Source organism: Botryllus schlosseri, chromosome 3 (assembly GCF_051294905.1).
Source record: "Botryllus schlosseri isolate E-star chromosome 3, Bs_hap1, whole genome shotgun sequence".
NCBI lineage: Eukaryota > Metazoa > Chordata > Ascidiacea > Stolidobranchia > Styelidae > Botryllus > Botryllus schlosseri.
Genome location: NC_137238.1, coordinates 12,916,929 through 12,934,643, shown reverse-complemented (window position 1 = coordinate 12,934,643; position 17,715 = coordinate 12,916,929). Strand labels below are relative to the sequence as shown.

General features: G+C 40.2%; 1 protein-coding gene and 2 long non-coding RNA genes across 3 annotated transcripts in view; 2 read left to right on the top strand and 1 right to left on the bottom strand.

Moving 5' to 3' along the window:
- LOC145435805 (protein patched homolog 1-like) overlaps positions 1–1,850 on the top strand; it is a 60,095-nt gene extending 58,245 nt beyond the window's left edge. The window contains exon 28 of the mRNA XM_080313078.1: positions 166–1,850. Within this exon, the coding sequence (XP_080169204.1) occupies positions 166–432 (267 nt within the window). The 3' untranslated portion in view covers positions 433–1,850. The remainder of the gene's footprint in view (positions 1–165) is intronic.
- A 6,856-nt stretch (positions 1,851–8,706) lies between these two features.
- LOC145434921 (uncharacterized) lies at positions 8,707–13,043 on the bottom strand. Its single transcript, XR_013913627.1, has 4 exons — positions 12,663–13,043; positions 11,260–11,354; positions 9,774–9,959; positions 8,707–8,880 (listed from the first exon to the last, which is right to left on the bottom strand). It is a non-coding gene; the product is annotated as an uncharacterized LOC145434921 (long non-coding RNA).
- A 1,967-nt stretch (positions 13,044–15,010) lies between these two features.
- LOC145434927 (uncharacterized) lies at positions 15,011–16,738 on the top strand. Its single transcript, XR_013913635.1, has 3 exons — positions 15,011–15,507; positions 15,897–16,027; positions 16,537–16,738. It is a non-coding gene; the product is annotated as an uncharacterized LOC145434927 (long non-coding RNA).
- Positions 16,739–17,715: the final 977 nt, after the last annotated feature.

Here is a 17,715-nt window from a genome sequence, read left to right as displayed (position 1 = left end):
ACTTGATTCGTATGCATATAACTCAGGTACCAAATTTGCCCAGACATATATCCGATTTCAATAGTGTTTATTCAATGGTCATTCTCTGTCGGTTTTATGTGCGTCATCGCACTGTATATGGTTCAATTTTCGCGCACGGTAACATAACTCGTTTGAATTATACAGCAATACCCACCGCATCTCGCGACGCCCGTGTACGCAAGCAATTCCGCGACGTCGACCAACTCCGCCGTAGCGGACACGAAATTCCAACCCATACTCGAGTCGGATATCTATGATCCGCGACGCGTTCCGAGTTATTCCGAAACTTTCCGAGATGATTATCACCGAAGAACGTTCGATCCGGCTAGGATATCTACCAGTACAGATGAACCTTCAGAGGCTGTGGACTCGGCATTGTCGCAACTCGGTAGCGATGACGTAATCGCATGATAATTACCACGATAAATACCACGTCTTCAGTGCAGTTATGGACTGATTATTGGCGCAAGCTCGATACCAAAACCATTGAAGTTATTCACGTGTGATGATATTTTATGTCACCAGCTCATTAGGCCGAGGAAATGTTTATGTTTATCTCTGAAAGTCAGCATTCAAAATCACAGCAGTATATTGCTATTTTGCTTGTCATTGCACGCCTTTTTGTTCACGTCTTTTGTATCGATGCGCGTGCCGGACCTACGAGATATTATATTTTAATAGTGTTTTCGCCGATGGGCAGAGTTTTCCTTTTTCGAGCCGTTTTCATATTCTTCAACTACATTTTTACGAACATCAATCAACTTACGTTTACTTTTGTACCTGTACAAATTTAGTACTTTAAAGGTGTACTGTACATATTACGGCTTGATTCCCGCGTTGCGGTCCTGCGTTTGGGGTGATAACTTCGCGCCCTAGTCGAACACTATTTATCGCTCCTGGACCACGACTTCTCAATGTCTCTTTTCGCTACTGAGGTCCTTACATGTTTTATCTTGATGCAGTAGAGATAGATTGGTGGTAGTATACTTGGTATGCAGTATTTGTTAATCCTTCCCGCCACGTATTACTTATACATATCAATCATGTTTTGAGTTGCCTCACGTAATATTACGAATCATGTGATTATAACGCAAAAAGTATGTCCATGTGGTAACTGTTACTCTAATCCAGGCGTAGCCAGGGGTACAATAGACGATATTCATTGCCCCATTCACTGCTAGCTACGAGTCACGCGGTGACATCATAGTGTCTGGTCTCGTCACAATCAATCAATGGCGGGTCCTTGGGAAATTTTACACCACATAAATCGCCTGTTTGACTACTGCCACGCAAAACATCGCTCTAACCTTGACATGGCCAGAGATGGTTGGTGACGAAGTTCTTCGTCAGTTTTCATTAGTCGTCGCTGATTTATCTTGCAATTTTAAATGTTGCTCTCACATCTTAACTGAAAAGAGTATGTGAAACATTGGCCAAATTGAAGTTACTTACTCAAGTATTTTTCAGGCGTTTATTTCCATACCTCTACCTGAAGTAGTTCTGACAGCACTTCGAGATCTACTGATCATTGAATAGAAATTTACGACATTACTTCTACATGTACTTCAGTAGCAACTACCAACTCTGGACATGTCATATTCAGTGTGACTTCAAAATGCCGATTACGTTTGTTCAACGTTTCTGTCTGCCTGGCTACGCCTGTGATGGGTTAGCTATCAGGGATGGGGTTTCTCAAATTTGTTGATACTAATGTTAAATCGTTTCGCAAGTGTCCTTCATACGCCTTCAATGTTTGTGGTATTTTTCTCGCTAGAAAATCAACCGCCCAACCTAATATACCTCATGCTACGAGTCGAACAGTGATACAACGGGATTGACGATTAGTGTAATCAGCTTGTGTCAGGTTCAAAGTGTGTGCAGGAAGTAGAATGTCGGCCGCATAGAAAGATTAGAATCAAAGAGAAACGATTAGACATAGTATAAATTTATAATGGTACTGTCATCAGTGACGTGCGGTGAAATTCATGTATGGTGAGGCACTGATCGCTTTAAAGTAGTTTAACGACTACAATGTTAGAGAACGTGTTGGAGAACGTAACATGTTGGCCGTGGCAACTTTAAAATTCATGATGCATCGGCGGTTCCCGATGTCGATTACCGATGACGCGTTGTTTCACTCGGCTGCAATTGTCGGATTGTTAAGCCACATATCGGCGAGTTAAATTAATTTGTGCCCCTCATAGTAGTGTTTCACTGCGTTATGATTTTATAGGTAACTATAAGAAGATTTTGACATTACTAGACGATTTCATGAATCGTTGCAAATACGTGTAAGTTGCATGAATTACTTATCAAATGCAAAGGTTAAAGGATCACCATACATCTCAAATTTTACAAGTAGGTGTCGCGGAGAAGCGTTTTCGAGATTAGAGAGACAAAGATACATTTTAGCTTTCCACCAGCCTCAAGAACAATCGTGGTGATATGGTAATATGTTTCGAAAAAGTGGCGATGGGACTGACTATGGTAAATGGTCACCTGACTATAGACAAGGTTTGCATCGAGTCAATATATCGTTGTATAGGGAGAATATAAAAGTGTTGCCAATGTTAAGAAATGCATCTACAGAATTCCTGGAAATATTAAAGATCTATCTAATTTTTATGTGAATATGATGTTATTTTCGAGAAAAGACATTTTTTGGTGTTGATCACTTGCCTACAGGTGATATTTGCTAGGGATGGTGTGAACCTCTAAAAGGTACAGGTTCGTGTGAACGCGAACCTTTTTTAAAGGTTCTCTGTGAGCGCGAACGTGAACCTCATGATGTCACGTGACGTCATATTGCTAATTCCAGCCCTACATTTCAGAGAAGTGATAGCCTATAATAATATACACGATACCTAGCGACGACTCGGCCACATAATGCCACAATGCTGAAGTACATATTGACGTTTTAATCGTCGCTCAACGTATCAACTGGGGCAATCAAATGATATAATAATAATGTATCAACTGCGGGGCAATCAAATGATACAATAATCCCATAAAATCGATATCTTTCGTCGCTTTGCCAACAATTCCGACGAGGACTTTCAAGGGAATATAAGCTTACGCTTACGCTCACGTTAGGTCTTGGCCAGACCGGACAATGTATTCGGCGTCTGAGTATTGTTACGTTGATATTGAGCAGAGCGTTAAACGAGTTTCTATACTTGCTATCAATATTACCCTACCTCATTAGCAAGTTATACAGCAGTAGTAAACACCCCAATCGCACGGATTTGATTTTTATGATACAATAAACATATGAAGTCAAGATTGACCCCGTTGGTTGAATAAGCATAAGCATCATTCACTGACTACATGTAGTGTATTTCGCTCTTGATGACGTGTGATTCCGGTTCAAGCTCACAGCCTAGAGCAGTGGTTCCCAACGTGGGCAATATCGCCCCCCAGGGGGCGATTTGGCGGCCTAGGGGGGGGATGACGAAGGGGGCGATAGGGGGGCGAAAAAGGACAATGGGGGCGACAGGGGGCGAAAATACCGAAGGGGGCGATAGGGGGGCGATGACGTGTTAAAACGGCTATTTTGGAGTCAATTCGGAGAAATGACCTTTTTTTTTTGGTCAACCCACGGAAATTTGTTTGCAAAAGTTGCAAAAGCAACCCGCCGATGACTACAGATTGTATACCGATTTTTCGGTTCACAAAATCTGGGGAGCGATGATCGGCCTTGAGCTTGAAAAGGGGGTGATGAGTCGAAAAAGGTTGGGAACCACTGGCCTAAAGAGTCACTAGATATTCACAAACGAAAAGCTGGATTTTGCAAGCAAACTTTTGTAACAAAGCGAGTAAAATCTTTGAGATTGTCAAGGTGCATGCTCGTTTAGTGTTGATTTTTTATGCTGCCAGCGACGTGCATTGAGTGGCCCGCAGTTGAAATGCAATAAATTTCAACCAACGATGTTATAATGATGTGAAAATTGTTATATGAAATAGGTTCACAGTGCAGAGCCTACCAAGGTTCATTTGTGAACGTGAACCTCTAAATTTATGAAGTTCACACACAGAACGCGAACGTAACCTCACGTTCACACCATCTCTAATAATTGCACAAGACAGATGACAGTTGCACGATTATTGGGCTAGATTTGAACTAAAACTTTGGAGGTCTGCGACGGTCCAAAAGGGCCCGCGAAGATTAAAAGGTTGTGAACTATAGGGATGGTGTGAACCTCTGAAAGGATAAGGTTCGTGTGAACGCAAACCCTTTTGAAAGGTTCTGAGTGAACGCGAACGTGAACCTCATGACGTCACGTGACGTCATGATGCTAATTCCAACCCTACATTTCAGTGAAGTGATAGCCGATAAGTGCACGATACCTAGCGACTACTCGTGTCACATAATGTCACAATGCTGAAGTACATATTGACGTTTTAAACGTCGCCAAATGCAGCAACTGGGGCAACCAAATGGGGAGATAGTGTGATGGTTACGATAAGCGCCCAGCACGCAGGCGAACCATCTTCGATTCCCGTCGGAGGTTTATCTGGGCTCCTCTTCCCCTGCCGTTGCCGTTCTTACGGCGACAAAAAAGCCCAGAAAAAGACCCGACGAAAGAAAGCACTCACAATGAATGGAAAAGAACTAGTAGAAAGGGCCGCGGCTTCAAAGAGATCAACATCGAAAAAGAACTGTGACATCGGGCACTCTAGGCCGAGGTGGATAATAGAGTAAAGGATCGCTACTGATGCGTGTCGTTCTACATCCTCCTATCTGTTCATTACATCGCATTGAGTCTTATCGCATTGTACATTGTGAGTGACTTGTTCAGATCAAAAATATAACCCAACCATGTTATGTTATGTTATGTTATGTTATAATATTCCCATAAAATCAATATCTTCCGTCGCTTTGCCAACAATTTCGACGAGGACTTGCAAGCAATATAATCTTACGCCTTAACGGTCTAGGCCAGGCCGGACAATGTATTCGGCGTGTGAGTATTGCTACGTTGATATTGAGCAGAGTGTAAAACGGGGTTCTATACTTGCAGTATGCAGAGCAGTTATACAGCAGTAGCAAACACCCCAGTCGCATGGATTTATTTGGTTTTTATGATACAGTAAACATATGAAGATTTTTTTACATCGGACAACGATATCAACTTCATTGCTTGGTTGAATAAGAATCATTCGCTGACTACCTGCCTGTAGCGTATTTCGCGCTCTTGATGTTGTTTGATTGCGGGTCAATCTCACAGCACAGTGTCACTAAATATTCGAGCAAACTTTTGTAACAATAAAGCAAGTAAAATCTTTGAGATTGTCAAGGTGCATGCTAGTTTAATGTTGATATTTTAATGCTGCCATCGCCATGCATATAGTGGTCCGGAGTTGAAATGCAATAAATTTCAACCAAAGTTGTTATAATGAAGTGAAAATTGTAATATATGTAAAAGGTTCACAGTCCAGAACCTACCAAGGTTCGTTTGTGAACGTGAACCTCAAAATCTCTGAGGTTCACACGCAGAACGCGAACATGAACCTCACGTTCACATCATCCTTATTGTGAACCACTGCTCTAAATTAAATGTTTCATTTGTTCACATAAAACAGTGGTTCTAAACCTTTCATCTCGTGGACCCCTTCGGTCGTTGTTGGGCGTGATGATATTCATGGTTTTTGTCTACTACAATGGTTCCCAAAGTAGGCGCGAGCGCCGCCTTGGCACGTTCGCTGGCGTGAAAGGAGTGTTGCCTATGAAATGGGCGATTGGGGACCCTGGGTATAAAATTGGGTGCCAGGGGGTGTAGAAAGCAAATGGGGGCAGAATCCCTAGAAAGCGTGGTTCATTGTGTGGTGTGAGTACTACGAAGTATTTGAGCAGTTATTGCTCACTACAATGCGTTATGGCACTTTGAGAGAAACTGTCTTGCTTGATTTTAGTTTCTGCTTTTTCGCAAGATTTATGACTCAAAGCAGAAACCGAGTTAACATTACTGGACGTGAAGTCTTGATATTTTAGAATGAGTTTTCTTATCAAAACTAAATCCAATATGACGAGGATGCTGATAACACTGGGAAATAATTTTAAGCGAAAAAGTTGTTGACTTTGTTTTTGAACTTGATTTAGGCTAATTGGGAGTGCTGAGTCCAAAAATGCCACTGGTTTCCTTCCATCACGTCAAGTTTTTGCTCTACGACATATGTTGAAAATATGCAAATTGTCACGAATTTAGCCATATTATTTTCCCATAGTACATAAAAATCCACACTTTTACCATATAATAAGTTAGGCCTATATAGCTAGGGGCTTGATTGAATTATTCAGAAAAAATGTACTGGTATCGATATAATACGATGGTGTCACCCATTTTTAGTCACAGGACGCAATTATCTGAGGATATTTCACCCACATATTTGATGCAAACTGCAGGATATGACAAGAAAAATAAACGTTACATTTAATATGAGCTATAAGTCCAATGCCCCATTCAGCTTACCCAGCGTAACTTGAAACTCGTCTACGCTCGATAATTTGGATCAAGATAAAGATGTTAAGGATAGCAGGCCTAATGATGAAGATTTTGAAATCGAAGGTGATTCAGAACATAGAGCAGAGGTCTCAAACACGCGGCCCGCGAGAGCATTTTGTGCGGCCCGCGACGGGATTTTGGATTTGCATGTATTCGACAGTACATTTAACTTACGCATATCTTTTTCGTATTTGACTACAGAAAGTTCAATGTAAAACTATTTCACAAATCTGAAATCTCATCAAACTTCACTATCACAACACTTGCAATATCTACCATGTGGTGGAAGATCAGCTATTATGTCGCATTTCTAGTTCATGATGATAAAACACGACCAGTGGATGATTTGTGACTGAATTTGTGATTTGGACTTGAGCGCGACAGTTCGGGAAATTACCTCGAATTAGGACTGACTGCCGGGTGATAAAATAATGATGACTCGAGTCGAGTCGGGTTGAACGCTAAAATCAGAGAATGACTTGTGACTCGGAACGCCGTGACCTTGTACGGCCACGGACACTACAAACTATCAATCTTTCATGGGGAATAGATAGATCGTATAGCCTGCGTTGCGTAGGCCTATATAGCTATCTAATAATGTCAGTGTGGAACCCATTGACATTATGTTGCCCCCATGATGTATAGTTAGTTACATCCTGAGAGATCTTTGATCTCCTCATTCATGTTATTATCAACGTTGGTGAGTAAGGTAGTGGTACGATCCACAGCTGCAATGGATTTTCGGCGATTGGACATTTCTATTCTAGTGATTTTTAACCAGGGGTCCACGACTCCACGGATGCCTTCGGGTTACGAAGCACTGCATTGGGGTACGATATGCATTGGGGTACGATATGCATTGTGGAAGTAGGCCTATATGCTATCTAGTGCTTAAAATTATTTTGCAAACCAACAAAACGTGGAACACTTTCGGGCTAATTCATTCATCTGAAAAGTATTCTGCCCGGCACAAAGACAATGATTTTTTCCGTGTTAAGCGTGAATAGCACAATAGAAAATTACATTTTAGCGATGATTGTGGAATGCCTATATGCAAGGTCCAAATAAGGCTTACTTGGAAATTATACATTGAATATGCCTATTGTTGATGCTGCGGCCCACGCCGTCATCAAAACTAGGAAATTGGCCCGCGAGCACATTTGAGTTTGAGACCTCTGACATAGAGTATAGTTCATCAACACGAGGTATTGACCTGACATAAGCTTTGGGACTTGGAATAGAAATCCTCGGAACTTTTAACATCCCTACGAAGTGAGAAAAGATTACTTGGCAAGGTAGAGACGGTATCTCACTTTCGATCAGGAGAAACGGTCTTTTACTCGTACGCCTACTTTCGGTAGCTTTGAGTATTGCCGTGATACTGGCAATGGAATGATACTGTTAGCATGGATTACTGGAGGAGTTAGGAATCCCGATTTACAGCTCAAGTGAATGGCAAATGCCTATAGGTATAGCTCAACAAGGATCCTAAAGTGTGGCATTCTCCAAAATGGCAACGTCTTAGGTGCAGTAACAATTGCACTCTCCGTTGGTCTTAGTGAATATTACATCGAGAATAATACAGAAACAGTGAATTGTTGCAATATCACGAACACGATTGGATCATACGTGTCAGCTTTGAAATATTGTGTTTTCTTAGTGGTCAGACAACAGGGATGCACAATGCACATGTAACCTTGATACGCGCGTGTCACTGCCATATGTTCAAGTCGAACAGCAGACACTTAAAAAGATAAAAGATCTAAATAATTTCCCCGAAAATCATGACATAGTCAGAGATTGGCAAGGAGAAAATGTTCTGAACATCTGAAGATGATGGGGGTAAGATACCAGAGTAGATTGGATCTTACATATGTTAGCTGACTATTCCCAGCAAACACAGTACAGACCAAAGATGTAGAAAAGCCGAGCCGATGTAGTAGATATTAGATCTCGGCAGGTCGTAGAAAGGGGGATTTTGTGTCGACTCAATTCAACGTCTTTTCCATGTCCTTCAATAATGTAAATATTATGCAGATGCTACAGCCTTTAAACATGGTGAGTAGAATGTAGATCCTACGTTAGAAGAAGAAGATCCTGATATAATAACCTGTTTTCTACCACTATGGGCTTAACCTGATCACGGCTGCGTACACACACCACATTATTTACTACATATTAATCACATTTGTGATAATTTAATTTCAAACGAATTGGCAATAATGCCGTTGTAAAAAATAAAACGAACAAACGAACAAATGTCTTTAGAAAGAAAGTGAAAACAGTCCTTATCATCAGGTTTCATCTTCTGATGAGCCAGTTAAATAACCAGCATGCGGCCTTTTTTTTCAACACCCTGCAGAAATAAAATGAAAATGATGATTAATAGCTAAGACATTCGTACTGCGAAAATGGCAGAGGTAGCGACTAACGAATGACTCCTACATTTTTTTCGCCCATACTTACTAAAATGGATTCGATTCTGAACTATTTCCACTCAAGTTTTCAAGTTTTATTATTATATTTTTTAATATTATATGACTAGAGAACTGACTTCAATCGTCACTTCTACTTGATTATCAAGATCAACGATGACTACTTCAGCACTCTTTGAAAACAGCCACTAACACAAAAAGAATTCTTGACTAAAATTTCTTCACATTCTGTCCAAAATGATCAATTCAACAATCCAAATGAATCAGTTATTTGGCAGCTAGATGGAGAGATATATACTCAAGTCTAGAAAGTGGAATGATACTCTGCCTGGAAAGCTGAAGACCTAACAATATTGTGTACAGAGAACAAAACATTTGAGTGGCGGCACTGGTATAGACATTAATAAATTATTAGAATTGACAGCAAGATAACCAGCAAGACATTAAAATGAGAATTAGTGCAGTTTCTTAGGCTGTAGTGATACTCAGCCAGTAATTGACCTAGCAGAGAGCAAAACGTTGTAAATAAAGCGAGCGAAACCTCCGACAAATGATACGATAAAACATTAGAATCGACAGTCTTACTAGAAGCAGAATAACAATCATGAGGGGTTAGAGAACAGAAGCCCGGGAAGTGACCATCAGAAATTACTGCATACTGGCCGAACAAATCCATGACCACTAACAAATGGTCTTTCAATAGTCAATATTGATACCAAATGACACCACCCCTATTTCATAGCAACATTTAGCAAATACAGCGCTGGAGCCAACCTTATATAAGCCCTAACCAAACGCCCATTAGTTTTCCCACCTACTACTTCGCGGATGGAAATACGCATTAAAGCGAACGGACGCGACTTGTCACACTCTTGCTATTTCTGCTCCTTTTTTCTCTTCGTTCCTCTTCTCTGTCGCTTCCGCTTGAGGAGAGAAACAGTCGGCCGCGTTTACGGATCGTGAATTCCCGGTGGGTGATTCTTCCTCGAATGGTCAGCACCTTGAAAATTGAGAACAATGTTGTTGCAAAATGCATGACAATTTGAAAGTTACATCATTCTAATTATTCCAGTTATGGCCGTGAATCGTTACAAGTGCGGTAACCATAGGAATTATTACTATGCTTCAACTACAAATACAATATATTGTATAAAATGATTACCAATTCTTTTACGTTGATCGAGTCCCAAATAGATGAAATATGTCAAAGAATTTGCTAAATTTTTGTATAATTTGACAGATTCCGAAATCTTCTCAAAGTGCACCTTTCAAAAATTTGATATCAAGACTCCCAACATTTTACAATTCGAAGTTGGATGGCTTTACCAATACAAGCAAACAGTTTGTATCGCAATTGACAATTATGTAGAGAACGCTGCGAGACATATGAGTAGGCCTACCCTAAAACGTTTCTCTGACATGGACATTAGGGCTCTTAAAATATGACTTTTTTTCTCAAATCGTTCTGGCTACTTGATAAAATTGTTAGGATACCTAATTTAAGCCTAAACACAAAATTTGGTTCAATTCCAGCCATTAACCGCTTTGCTACAGGAGAAGAAAGTTTCTATTCATTATATAAAAATAGATAGGTAATAAAAATTTGAAAATTTTCTGTTCACCCCATGAAAGTGTTAGGCTGTCTATAGAAACGATGCTCACCAAATTTGGTTCAATTCCAACCAGTGGAAGCGGAGATATTGCCGTCGAAAAATTTGGATTTGAATAAAATAGTACTTACGGTGACCGATTCTTTGTTTACTTATTAAAGTTGTGCTCACCGTAAGTACTATTTTATTAAAATCCAAATTTTTCGACAGCAATAACTCCGCTTCCACTGGTTGGAATTGAACCAAATTTGGTGAGCATCGTTTCTATAGACAGCCTAACACTTTCATGGGGTTAACAGAAAATCTTCAAATTTTTTATTATTCATTTTTATATAATAAATAGGAACTTTTTTCTCTTGTAGCAAAGCGGATACTGGCTGGATTTGAACCATATTTTGTTTGTAGGCTTAAATTAGGTAACCTAACAATTTTATCAAGTAGCCAGTACGATTTGAGAAAAAAAGTCATTTTTGAAGAGCCCTACTGTTCATGACCGTCCACGTTTAGAGTTGCATCTCAAAGATGCTAAAATAAGCCTAAATATAATCCAAGCAATACGATCGTCCACTTTGACTGACTGAATTTCTAAAAACACCTTGATAGCTTCCACATCTTACGTCTATATATACTGTCTGCTATCGGCACAACAAAGTAGGCCTATTTAAAAATACCAAAGCAGATTCAACATACCACATCTCTTGCAAACTTCTTTAAATCCTCCTTTGTGGTGAGTTGCTTTGGAATTCTTCTAGGATCAATTCCGATATTGTTTTATCATATACAATCTATGGCGGAATAAAAGTTTCGGATAAGTTCTAAAACGAACACAATTTTCCACACAAAAGTCAATTGCCACACGAAATGCCAAATGCTACGGTCTCATTTTACAAGGTATGGCGAGGAAACGTAGTGGTACGTTCCATTATAGCTAAACACCAATGAATTGCGGGTTCTAGCGTGACACGTCGACTCCATAATTCCTACCGAAGTGTTGGCCGTTTATCTAGGCTCCTCCTCGCCATCTGATTCGCATAGCCATGTCTTAAAAAGCCTAGGAGTGGGCCGTGCTGTAAGTGGGCAGATGGTTGCCGATGCACCCGGCACTTGGTGAATTCGGCCGCACAAACTCGGCACTTGGTGAATTCGGTCCTCGGGAAATTTTGAAATGAAGTGTATTTACAGCTATTAATATGAATTATCAAACTTATAATAGTATTATCAAGTGATTCGTCAATCTTGTAAGGAGGTCAGGGCATCCGTAGATCGCGCAGTCACGGCGTGATTAGATCACGGATTGCGTAGCCACGGGAAATAACACAGCGCTCATATACCGACCACGCGCGGTCTGCTTGGAATCGATGGCGTGAGTCACGGGCCTGTGTCGTGTAAGTTTTGAGAAGATGGATCTTGGCGTTGTATGCGAGATCAAAACTGTGGAACATCAAGCGGCGCTTCTTCGTTTATCGATCACGACAAGCCAGTGTTCCTCATCAACAAATGTTTCGCATGATCACGTCAAAATAAATTATTTTTTGCCTTTGGAGAGACGATTTCACTCTGGGATTAGGGTGTCTCGATAACACGGTTGAAGGATCCCAAGATTACGAGATCTACCACGAGCCACGACACGTTTAAATTTCCTTTTTGATACTGTTCATTCATACTAAATGCATTTCTAATGCGAAGGTGTTCTAGTGCCAATTCCTCCAAGGGCCGAGTTCACCAAGTGAAGAGCGTCGCGTTATTTCCCGCAATTACGCAATCTGTGATCTAATCACGCCGTGACTGTGTGATCTACGCATGCCCTGACCGCCGTACAACATTGACAACCACTCAAAGTGCCAAGTTCACCGGCAAACATTCCAGTAACCAATCATGGTGACCGGTACCGCTACGAGATCTACCACGGCCGAATTCACCAAGTGCCGAGTTTGTGCGGCCGAATTCACTAAGTGCCGAGTTCATTGGTAATCGGGCAGATACGGAATAATAATAAGAAGAACCGGCCTGGTGTAAAATGACCAGTGTAGTCGAACCACCACCATGAACACCACAAACAAACAAATAAACATCTAACAAGGAAAAGAAATTACCTTTGCAGCCTTTGACAAACACAGTTACCATTGAAACCAGCAATTAAGGTCTTATTCGAAAGCAGAATAACAACTGTTTTAGTGGACATATCAAATCAAATGTTGGAAAGTTCATGTAAAATAGCCCAAAATATTATCTTACTGTGACCATATTCCATCAATATGGTCTGGCTAGCCAAATTCTCTGGGCCAACATAATCAAGCTGCGTTTGGTTTCAACGATTAATAATCTTGTCACTGGATTCGAGGTATAATTGCACTCAAATATCAAATTTTGCTCCATTAATCAACATCAAGTTGAAAATTTCCATTCTTGCACCAACTTTTATAAAATCATGAATCAGTGTTCTACAGGAATGTATCTATATGACTTATATACCTAGAAAATTCAAGTATAAATATTATGATATACCGTAGGTATAGGTACCGGTAATTCAGATGTTTGAAGCGAATTATAGTGGTCTAATTTCACTAAATTAGAGCGAAATGCCAGCAATATAATTGTAATCTAATTCGGAAAAACGGTTTAGCTCTAATTCTAACCTGGAAAAGCTGAAACTTTTCTATAGTTATCTACACCTGTTTCGCAGAAAGTCAAACAGCTCTAGGCGTCATATACTACAGGCAATTCGAAATACCCCATAAGCTATATGCTACTGCATATATACCTTTAACCCGCTACCTCAGTCAGTCACAATTCCTATATATTTACGGCACTTACCATACAGAAAGAGCGAACTATGCCTGGCTGCGACCTGTTGCGCTTCAAATCTTTTTATGGCGCGATGACGTAAAATTTGAATCGCCGAAATATTCTAGAAGTCACGCATCGATAATCATATTCCTAAATGTACATCATATCACTTATTTAGTTATTCTCTGAATAAAACTATTAACCATACTCGTTGAACATGCGAGATTACCGAAAGAGCGAATATATATATAATGAAGATCATATATATCAGAGGAAAACAAAACTATTCGACCTTAGAGCAACAACACGAATATACAACATCGGTGACATCCTCACGCAATAAAACGAAGGGAGAACATTGTTTTCTAATGGATAGAACGAAGCTACCGCATGAGATCGAACAAAACCGGATAGAATTCATCGTGATTGAATGTACCGACAAAGTCATCCTTTCTACGTATTTTAGTCGTACCCGCGAGAGATAGAAAATTTGCATTATTAGGTTAACTACCGGATATAACGAAGCCTAATGCATGAGATGGAACAACACCGAGTATGAATTTATTCTGATTGAATATAACCACAAGACCATCCTACTACGTATTTTAGACATTCCCTCGACACTTAGAAAATCAGAACCTAATCGAGATGATCCCGGATGATCCTTTTACGGTTTTGTGTTTGCTGGGTTGTTCGAGTAGAAGCAATATCAGTTTAAATCAATCAAATAAAGCAGTGCAAATGTTTATTTGAAGTATATTAATTTACTTTCGACTGTTTGTGGTCTTTGAAACGTTTTACACAATAAGCACAAAAGCGTTTGCTCAAAAAGTTTGAAAAACACTGGTGCACTGGAATGGTCATTTACACCAGGCCGATGTTTCTTAGTTTTGATGCCGTAACTGCCGACTTGTAGCATTGTCCACTTCTAGTCGTTTTTAAGACACCACTTACGCGGATGAGGTGGTGAAGAGGAGCCTATAGGCATATCTCCAACGATGTAGGAGTTTCTAAGTCAACCATGGTCCTTGGTGCAGCAGCTGTGGATTTTACAACCACACTGAAAAAAATCTGGTAGATTTACTGAGAAATCTCTGTAAATTTTGCAACGAATTACCAGTCGCAGCCAATAACTGTGAGTAGCTTGTAATTTTACATTTTAAAATGTAATATTACCTTAATTTAGCTGTAAAGTCAAGTTACCAGAATTTCTTCGCAGAATTACATGCAGTTACTCGTTCCTGGAGTTTATCAGGCTATTGGTAAAATTGATTAGCTTGAAAATCGCTGCGGCCAATGTTATACGTGGAACTAAATGTTACTGATATCATTTTTGTGGTGATTTGACCTGATTCAACCATGTTCGCGAGACTGGGGTCTATCATACGCTAATTGTTGGCCCTAGTACCAATTTCAGTAAAGTACATACTAGGGTAGAAGAAACAACTGACAATCGTAGCTAATGTGGCACACCATAGCCATTATATTCTATTATAAGGCTATGGCTAATGGCTATACGGCCGGTCTTGTTGGTTACCACAGATAGGACTGATAAGTTAAAATATCAGTTTAGGATGCATAATATTGTTCGGGAAACTAGAAATGTCAGCACCGCGTGCTCAGTCGACCATTTGTTAATGGCGGACATGGCGATCTGTCACTGTCATAGGTTACAGTAGGTTAGGGTTACGCGTTACTGCTTTTTCTGAGTTTCGTAGTAAACAACCAACGCACAACTGTGACATCACAAGCAGCGTCTAGCTACGTAAGTACAGTAAGTAGTAACATCACGTGGCATATATATCAATTTATACGAGATTAGATGGAAAAGAAAGGGACTATATGTAATGATAAATGTTTCTATATGGAAAAATACGACCTAAATCAAACATTATAACATGGCCAGTAAATATTATTCGTGGCATGTCAGCGGATGAATACCACTCATTTTGAAATCGTTCGAGTGTCGTATCGTCGTCTGGCTATTATTGAGATTTGAGCAAAGGGTGGAGCGCCAATATGGACTATGGAGTCGGTGTCTCGCTGAAAGTACCGGGATTCCAACCCGGGTGGAGCGAAGCTTGTTGTGCTTGAAGAAAGTGGATCGTTAAAGATTCCTAGGAATGCTGAATGGGATACGCATCGTAAAAGGTACAGTACTGCATAGTATTTGTTACCGTGAATATCTGCGACTGTGCACACTGCACACCACCGGGATGACTTTGATTTCATTATTGAAATATTTCATTCGCCGCATTCTCTGTTCTATTTTGGGATATTAGTCGACTCACATAGTGACCTGTGACACCACATACTCCGCCACAGATGAGTTGAAACTGTTGGCTTGTTCATGTAATTTTCGGGCCATAGCATAGAGATGTTTCCATCCCCTGCTGGATTTGTTTGGCACACATGCCACCTCAAATAAGAAACATCTTGCTTCAATACATTAGATCAGTGGTTCTCAACCTGCGGGGCGCGAGAAATTGACTAAGTCTGTTTGAATTTTGACTAAACATGTGTTTCACAACCATTTTCAGAAGACGATTGTTGAAGAAGAAACCTATTTCGTATTCAAGAAAGCTCGCCAAATTCAAACTCCAGCAGTCGCACTCAACTTCATTTGAGCAAATTTTTGATATTCTTTGAAGATTTAGAGCAATTCACACGTGTAAGTCATTCATTACTTCATAGATTTGGCCAGTATCCTAAAGCTCAGTTCGCTGGGTAGCTGTTGGTAATAGCTGGCGAACTGCACTACTTAAGACTGACTTAAATGCAATATAGGTTGCTATGCGGCGGCTATGCCCTGTAATGCGGCCTTGCGCTACCCAAGTAATTGAAATGTGACCGTGATTAGCAAAAAGGTTGCCTATCTCTGTATTAGATGATGTGCTCTTTTTGACGTGACGATAAGTGCAGGGGGGTGCAAACTTTTTGGCCATCGCCGAGGGTGGCGCATGTCCAAAAAGGTTGAGAACCGCTGCATTAGATAAAGTAAGTCATGAATCTCTGCTATATCATGTAAAAGGCGGAGCCGTCATCACACAATGTACCAGTACCGGTACTTCAAAAATTGTTATATTTTTGTTAGCCTATTTGTCTTAGTAGTTATTGTAATGTCATGTCTAGGTTAGGAACTTTGCTTAATATAGCGACTTACGCATGAGTTCTTTTTAGTGGAACTGCAAGATACTAGTCACACAGAAGGAATGAAGACGAGAAAAAGACACAATTGGAAGTTTATCCAGCGGTGGAATTAATTCACCTTTTCTTGGGACCACTTGTGCTATATTTGCATCCCTCCTAAAGAAGAATTAGACCTCCAGCAGCAATACTTTTTCATCGTGAATCATGAATGAATATACACTGTTATATATTATACAGTTGTCCCAATGTCGTTTTTAGAGCGTGAAGAAACTTTTGCGGTATTTTGGCATCGCGTTGCTTTGGGATAGGTATGGATGTATGTGAATTTAGAAGCTGGCATGTAATCTGATTTAGAAAGGACAACATGTAGGGTTGTAGTTACTAGGTGGGCGGTAAAATTACAGTCTCGCTCGTAAATGTACAGGAGAGAATGTAGATTGAATATACCAGAGGTGACTGTAACATTACCGTATGGCATGTAAAGCTAGATTACCGGACGGGTGTAAGTTGAATTTACATTGAGTGACGGTAATGTTATATTACTGCCAAGTGGCTGGCCACCCTGCTTCCAGACATTTCGCGGTAAATCGAGGTAATTTTTTTTTGTGTGCACGCTATCCATTCGGTCGAAATTTAGGCCAGAATCTCCCCAATGATGAATCAGCCCGATGGTTGAAAAAGTCAACTCTCCCCCAAAGATATTTTTTGGCTGAAGAATAAGACGGGCGATAAAGAGTGTTTGTTTCAAGCGGGCCGTAACAACACTTTATCGACCTCCGAAAATGGTCTTGGTCCCAATCAACACAACTTCTGGAGGGCTACGCTCCATAGACTCCCCATACTTTCATTGATACATACAATTCACAGTATCACAAATACACGCCCGCACACGTGGCGCTGGCGACATGGTCGGGATATATCTAAGGCTTTGTTTTACATGTATTTTATCCCAAATATTACATGATATTGTTTTGAAGCGTTGTGATATTGGCATTCAAAGAAAATCGGCGGGTGGGTAATTAAAATAATAAGGGAGGTGTGAAAAGTTTTAAGAAAGTTCTCATGTTACACACAAAGAGAAAACAATAAGTAATTTTGCAAAACAGCATAGAATACCAGATTACAAAATCCAAAAGGCTGAAATCAATATTAAACGTAATTTAACATGTAGCAGATGAACGATGAGATGAGTTTCCAATCTCGACCAAT